The sequence below is a fragment of the Condylura cristata genome, unplaced genomic scaffold (assembly GCF_000260355.1).
Source record: "Condylura cristata isolate star-nosed mole 26May11 unplaced genomic scaffold, ConCri1.0 scaffold00017, whole genome shotgun sequence".
Taxonomy (NCBI): Eukaryota; Metazoa; Chordata; class Mammalia; order Eulipotyphla; family Talpidae; genus Condylura; species Condylura cristata.
Window position 1 is genome coordinate 40,391,272 of NW_004567118.1, and position 7,831 is coordinate 40,399,102.

General features: G+C 34.7%; 1 protein-coding gene across 2 annotated transcripts in view; it reads right to left on the bottom strand.

Moving 5' to 3' along the window:
- The window catches only part of CCT6B (chaperonin containing TCP1, subunit 6B (zeta 2)), a 23,599-nt gene that overhangs the window by 4,849 nt on the left and 10,919 nt on the right, over positions 1–7,831 (bottom strand). For both annotated transcript variants that reach the window (XM_004684902.2, XM_004684901.2), the window contains 6 exons: positions 5,051–5,265; positions 4,753–4,912; positions 3,166–3,248; positions 2,405–2,501; positions 1,963–2,110; positions 259–392 (listed from right to left, as the gene is read on the bottom strand). In XM_004684902.2, the coding sequence (XP_004684959.1) occupies positions 259–392; positions 1,963–2,110; positions 2,405–2,501; positions 3,166–3,248; positions 4,753–4,912; positions 5,051–5,265 (837 nt within the window). The remainder of the gene's footprint in view (positions 1–258; positions 393–1,962; positions 2,111–2,404; positions 2,502–3,165; positions 3,249–4,752; positions 4,913–5,050; positions 5,266–7,831) is intronic.

Genomic DNA, 7,831 nt, shown 5'->3' on the forward strand with positions numbered 1-7,831 from the left:
CTGAGGGGAGCAGCGGGCGGGTCAGGAGAGGTCTGCTGTGCCATGTGGATCTCCTCCGGAGCAGGCGGGAATCGAACTCATGCGGAAGTGGTTTCAGCTTCTTAGTGCTGTGCTTTAACCCGCTGGGCCACTAGGGAGGGCCAAATAAATAAATCTTTTAAAAAAATGTATGAAGAAATGCACATATATAATATGGGCAACTGTATTTCAACACCTTTATGTCTAACCAGTTATTCTTTGGCCATTAGAATACTGTGCCTTAGGAATAATGAGTAAAGCATCAGCAAAAGCTTGAACTCCCAGACGGGCTCGTCCTTGTATACTGTGCTTGTATGTAACAAGAGCTTCAGCAATCGCCACTTCAACTGCACCTGCACCTGGAACCACACAGCCTGTTGGAAGAAAAAATACTAATGGCAAAACAAGTCATACAACAGCAACAACAAAGAGATAAAAGCAATTAGCTGCTCAAACCACTTGTCTATGTCAAAAGTGTATTTAAATATATACAGAAATAAAGTAAGTACATGACCCAGATGAAGCAGCCTGAAGTTATATGCCATTAAGTAATTCTGCCTGGTATGGACAAATGGATACAAACAGCTTTTTTCATTATTTACCCTATGACAAATAAGAGTAGACATTTCTTCCATTTTCACCTGATTCCTTTATGACTACATGTTAAAAAGTGGTTATTCAGAATTTACAGTGGCAGGAAACTTAATTATGAGTATCTAATTTTTGCTGAGTTGCCAGGTTCTACCCCATCAACTCACTTTGGTCCCACCAGTAGTGTCAACAATGGCAAAGTCTAGATTCTTTCACTTAGCATAATATTTTCAAGATCATCCAGGTCTTATCAGTATTTATTCTTTTTTGTGGTGAAATAAAATTCCATTATATGGATACACCAGATTTTATTTATCCATCCTTCAGTTAATGAATTGTTTCTACTGTTTGGCTATGATGAATAAAAAGTTGCTATGAACATTTGTGTATAAGATCTTAGTGTGTATATGTTTTCAACTCTCTTGTGGACTTATCTAAAAGTTGACATGCTGGGTCATAAAGAAACTCTATGTTTAACTTCTTGAGGAACTGTCTTCCAAAAGTGCCCCAGCAATGTCTGAGAGTTCTTACTTCTCTTTACCAATATTATCCAACTTTTTGGTTATAGTTTCCAGACAGTTGTGAAATGTTACCTCATAGTGGTTTTTATTTCCACTTCCTTAATAATTAGAGATGTTGAGAATTTTTTATGTGCTTATTGTTCTATTGGAAATGGGTATTTCTTTGTTTTTAAAATATTTTTTTATTAATACATACAGAACTGGGGTACTGGACAGAGGTGGGGGGGGGTAGCAGTGAGAGGATTCACCAGAGACAGAGTAGGGAACAGAACAGGCAAACTGGCTGAAATTTACTGCCGAGGGGGAGCAGTGGGTGGGTCAGGAGAGGTCTGCCACACCATGGGGGTCACCCCCTGGCTGGGGATTGAACTTGTATTGCAGTGTCTGCGATAGCTCCACAGTGCTGTGCTATAACAATTGCGTGACCAAGGAGGGCCTGGAAATGTGTATTTCTATAAACTTTCCACCCTAGCTTCTTTTAGAAGGGATCTGGTAACTTATCAATAAATAATAAATGTTAATATTCTTTTCTATCCTTCTTAAAGTTGTATTGCATCTGAAGTAACAGAATGAATTTGAAGCTATAAAGGATTTTCAGATTTAAAAAATAAAAGTCTAAAAATTTTAAAATGATATTATAACATTAAAATGCTTTATTTCATAAACATAAATCAATCAAAAGGGAAGCATATTATTGGAATGTTTTTAAATTACAAATTTCCCAAAGTATATTGAAAGAATAGTAACTCTTCAATCTTTTAAGATACTATGCAAGCCATGATATTTTTATTACCACTTTCAAAACACATACTTATCACAAAAAAGAACCTACCATCTTCAATGGCATTTTTGATGGCACGAAGTCCATCCCTAACAGCATCCTTGATTTGGGTGAGAGTATGTTTATTTGGCCCCTTAACTAACAAGGTGACAGAGCGAGGGTTAATACAGTTCTCAACAAAAGTGAATTTTTCTTCACCCTAAAAGTAATACAAAAAGATATAATTTTAGTATGTTATATCACTATGTAATCAAGACCTAGATTATAATATCAGAAATCAACCTTCAGGTGAATTTTTCCTCTTAAGAATTATTATCTTAAAAACAGTAAAGCTATATTTGAACTCTTAACAAATATTTGAAATAAAGTATGAAATCTCTCCTATTGATTATTCATATCTCAAAATGTAAAGCCTGAATTAAAAGGTTTAGTATTTAAAAACACAATAAGGTTTACTGTTCACTTTATACCCACTGCTCATAGAAATACTCACTAATGTGTACTCATGTACAAGACCAGCATATCCCAAGAAATCTACACTGAGATCTTCAAGACTATTCACAGCCACTCCACCACAAGCAAGAGAGAGTCTGAAATTACATATATATTACTATAGCTTAGATTGTAGAAAACCTGAAGACTAATTTATTAAAGATGAAAAGACATCTAACACAGAAGAGTGCATTGCCACTGTACTGCATGGTTTTTAAAATCTGTTTTAAGAAGATGGAAACCTTCCTTGTATTTTAACAAAGTTCTAAAGTAGATTAAAATCTTGACTTTTGAATTTTTAGAACCTTGAGGGTTTTTTTTTTAAGATTTTATTTATTTATGCATACAGAACTGGGATACAGGTCAGAGATGCGGGGGTGGTGAGAGGATTCACCAGAGACAGAGTGGGGGACAGAGCAGGCCGACCAACAAAGTACACTGCTGAGGGGAGCAGCAGGCAGGTCAGGAGAGTCTGCCGTGCCATGTGGGTCACCTCCAGGGCCAGGGATCAAACTCATGCTGAAGTGGCTTTAGCTTCTTAGTGCTGTGCTTTAACCCACTGCACCATCAGGGAGGGCCATAGAACCTTAAGTTTTAAAATGTCAACTGTTGTATGTTCAAATTCAAGAACTAAAATTTGGAGTTTGTACACTACTATTTTTCTCAACATTTATATATGAGCTAACAAGAAAACAAGTAGGATGATTTCAATTTAATCTGTCAGCAATAATAATCGGGACACACAATTATCTGAAAGCCTACCTTTCCATATTTCTTCTTTTTGCTCTGCGAAGAGCTACTATGCCATGTCTTGCAAGAGCATCTAAGGAAAATGGATCAATTCCCTATAATGAAATTAGCATAAAAGTTATTAGCATGTTTTAATCCGGTAGTTCTCAAACATTTTGGTTGCAGCAATGTTTCAGACTAAAAAATTAAGAACTCACAGAGATTTTTGTTATATAAACTGTATAATATGAATGAGGAATTATGAGTACAAGAATTTTTTTAATTTATTAAACCACTTAAAATAATATACACTTTTTATGTTGATATGAATATACCATTTCAAAATGAAAATGTATTATGCTTTCCTAAACAAAAATTTAAAATATACAGTGAGTAGTAGTATTATTTTACACTTTCTGCAAATATTTTTAAAATCTGTGTTACTAGAAAATAGCTGGATCTCTTATCTGCTTCTGCACTCAATTTGGCATGATATAGTATTTTGATTTAAATATATGAAAAAAATTAATCTCACACAGATAAGTATAAAGGAAGGAAAAAACATTTAAATAGCCTTTTCATATCAATATGAGTATACTGATTTGATACTACAAATACATGGTAGTTTCTTAAAGGTCAGTTGCAACGTGGAATAAGGAAGCATATCAGTGGAAGATTCATGCTCTCACATTAAAAATCCATTTGTCTTTTTGCACTGTGATTGAATTCTTTATTCATGCATCATTTTGTTAGAATACCCTTTAGTCACTGAGAAAATATTAATTCACTAAATTAGGTAGAACTTCCAAATACTGACAATTTCATGGTTATACAGTATCAAAAGTATTACATTTGCTACTACCATCACCAATATTTTCAGAAAAGCCTTTTAACTATTAGAAATCTGCCACATTCACAGTGGCATACACAAGTTTTCCTAAGTTCAAATCTTTGTTTGAAAGATCAAATGCCATTATGAGCAACAAATACTGTCAGCCATTTTCCTTGAAAGGACAGGAGAAAATCTAGCAAATACCTCTATATAAATAATTATAGCTTGTCTGTCATTCTTTCAAATAAAAAAATGATGTTCCATAAAAAATAATGCATAATATCTAGTTCATATTCAATTACACAGAAGTATGTAGTTTAGTTCACAATTCAATTACACAAGTACTTTCCTTCAAGACAACCATATTTTGACATGCAGCAAGAGTGCTCTGTGCATATTTCACTTTTTGTCTCACAGAATTATAAAAGGATGTGCATTTAAAGATCAAAATTTAATAAAATTGATGTTTTGCTGCTTCATCGAAACATTCTTAAATGGATCTGCCATTTTTTTAACTGCTACTGTGTGGGGGTGTGGCAATAAAAAATTATGACTAGTAATGGAGTTTAGTGCTACCGCACTGATTTGTACTAAGGCATCAGTAATTTTTTCCTTGTGTTGTTTCTGAAACATCATTGAACATGTCAACATATGTAAAAGGCATTATTATTAATGTAAAAAAGTTTTGACCTAATGGACTCCATAAAAATTTCAGAGTCCACAGACCACACTTGGACAAACACTGAAGAACATTTCAAAAGAGTTAAAATCTAAAATTTCTTTCTCACCTTCTGATTAATGACAACAAATCCTTTATTAGACTGAGCACAGACTTTATTTTTCAAGTCTATTATTTTTTGTACTCGATCTTCAATAAATTTCCTTTCAGCTTTTACCAATTTTTCTTTCTCTTCTGCAGTCTTATAAAAAAAACCAGAGCTCACCTCTCTAAAAGATACATAAAAATAAACGAGTACAGGTAGTGTTGCTGAGGGGGAAAAGGTAGGATTTACACTAAACATTTGGGAAAGAAAAAAAGGTTTAAAAAAACTTTAAAAAAAAAATCCAAAAAACTGACATACGTACGTCTTCTCATATTCTAGTGATACGTTACATGTAAGTATAAATGCATCTTCTACTCGTTTCTTCATATCTGGATGACGGGCACCATGATCCAAAATTAATCCTCTGACCAACCTGTTAAAAATACTGTCATGTTTCTTACTCTGAATATACACTCTAAAATTTGGTATAAAATTAGAGTTATACTCATAAAGTTGTAACAGACTGCTAGGGCAACACTGATTTCTCACATCAACTTCAAACCTAATACTTAATTAGTAAAATTAGTAAAGAGAATCTACTTTAACACAATATGACTGTGAAATACAGCAAAGTCAACTTCAAATGAATTATCCTCTAAATTATGTGGCTCAAACAAAATGACTGCTGATCAAGAAATAAAACATGGGCATACATGAGTTCCTTAAGAACACTGTTCAAATTAACTATATGGAGTAATGCAAATGTCCAATAATAGATTCTAGTTCAGAAATAATGACCCAAATATCTGATGGTCATGAAAACTATACATTAAGATGGGAAAATGTTTCAGGGGTAGCTGATAAGCACAGAATGACAAACATACAAAGCAATGATAACTATTCTTTTAAAAATGTTGTACCTTGGACTGAGATGAAAAAAAATGCACAAAATGATGTAAATAAACTATTATGTTATTTTTTTTTAATGTTGCACCTTTGAATTGAAAAGGGAAAATGGAAGGAAACTAAGAGTAGGGTTATGCTTGGGTGGCAGGAATACATATTAATAGTGAGAGTGCAGGCCAGGGCTTTTATTCATTTTTACAAATGTTCTTTTCAGAGTAAATATTTTTGTGACTTTTTAAAATTCATGTATACCCAATTATAAATCTTTTATAACCAATATTTGTTACACATTAAAGCAATAATTTTTAAATAGTTGATTATAATTATAATTTAAATCCTAACTGAATGTGAAAATAATTTTACAAAGAAACAAGCAAACTATGTTTACTGTTCTCCACCTTTTCAAGTCTCCTTTACATTTGGCCCCTTCTCCTCACTTTCAGTGAAGGACTTTGCATCTCTAAGAAAACAGAAACACTGTTTTATTACTACTTCTGCCAAAGTGCCTGCACTTACCTGAACCTCATCCTCCCCTGGAAGGTTGTGTATTCCCTTTCCCTTCTTTGTTCCCACATGGTATCATATTCCCCACGTCAATTCTTTGAATTCACAGAAGCATTGTCTTCAGGATAAAAACTCACCACAAAAATATTTTTTTTCCTTAACCCATTTCTATATTCCTACTTCCCTATTCCTCTTTATTGCCTAACACCTAAGTTGTCTACATTTGCACCCTCACTTCTTTCCAAAACATCCTCTCAAGTCCAATCTTTCATACACTTTACTGAATCAGCTTTCATTAAATCAACCAAAAGATAAATATTTGCCAAATTGGTCAATTCTCAGTTCAGTGCAATCTTCTCACACATTCAGCAGTATATGGCATAACTATTCTTTCTTGAAACACTTTCTTCTTTTAGCTTCTGCAACATTACTGTCTCTTGTCTTTCCTCCTATCTCACCAACCAACCTCTTTCATTCGCCTTTGCTAAATCTTCATCTTTTCAGTTTCTAAACATTGAGTTTCCAGGGTTCAATTCTTAAACTTCTTCTTTTCCCTATCTATATCCACTTTCCAGATGATCTTATTGAGTCCAATAGCTTTAAGTTACCCATATACAGCTGGTTCCTAAGTACAGATATATTTCTGGTCCAGACCTCTATTCTGAACTCTGAACACACCTTTCCAATTCCCAACTCAGTATTTCCACAGGGATAGCTAATAGGCATCTAACATGCCCCCAGATAAAACTCTTAACTTACTTTTCCCAAGCCTGTTGCTCCAGGCCTTCTCCATCTCAAGAAATGACAACTCTACTTTTTCAGTTTCTCACACAAAACCCAAGAGGCATCCCTGATTCTTACCTCTGTCATAACCCATCAACAAGTGCTATTTTCCTTTCTAAGTAGACCCTTAGTTAAAGCATATTTCTCACCTGAATTAAAATAAATTCTAACTGGTCTCCTGTTTCTACCCTTGCACCTCACATGCAACTCAACAACCAGATCTTCCTGAAATGTAAATCTAGAACTTGTTACCCTCAGCAGTGATAGGCTAATTTGAACCAATTCTTCTATCAAAAACAAAAACAAATGCTAAATTTAAAAAAATAACAGCCCTAAAAACAGATTATGTTCGGTGAAATAAATCAGAAGAACAAAGAAAAATATAGGATGTTTCACTTGCAGGAGGAATATAGGGAACCAAAAAAGGGATCAGAACAACTAATAATAATAATAAGTAAATAAACAAAATTAACAGGCAGCTATAAATCAGAGACATCTTGCAGGTGAGGGGAAAGGACAGATATCAAAACAGAGGGAAGAGCACAAGGGACTACAGTGATGGTGCACTGGGGAATTGGTGGTAGGAATTTTATGGGGACTACAGCTAAGAGGAGAAAGCAAATATTGCACAAAAATGAACAATGATGTAAAAAACATGTGAGGGCCCTCCCTGGTGGTGCAGCAGGTTAAAGCACAGCACTAAGAAGCTAAAGCCACTTCCGCATGAGTTGGATCCCCGCCTGCCCCGGAGGTGACTCCCATGGCTAGCAGACTTCCTGACCCACCTGCTGCTTCCCTCAGCAGTGTACTTCAATGATCTGCCTGTTCTGTTCCCCACTCTGTCTCTGGTGAATCCTCTCACCGCCCCTGCACCTCTGGCTTGTACCCCAGTTCTGTATGCATGAATAAA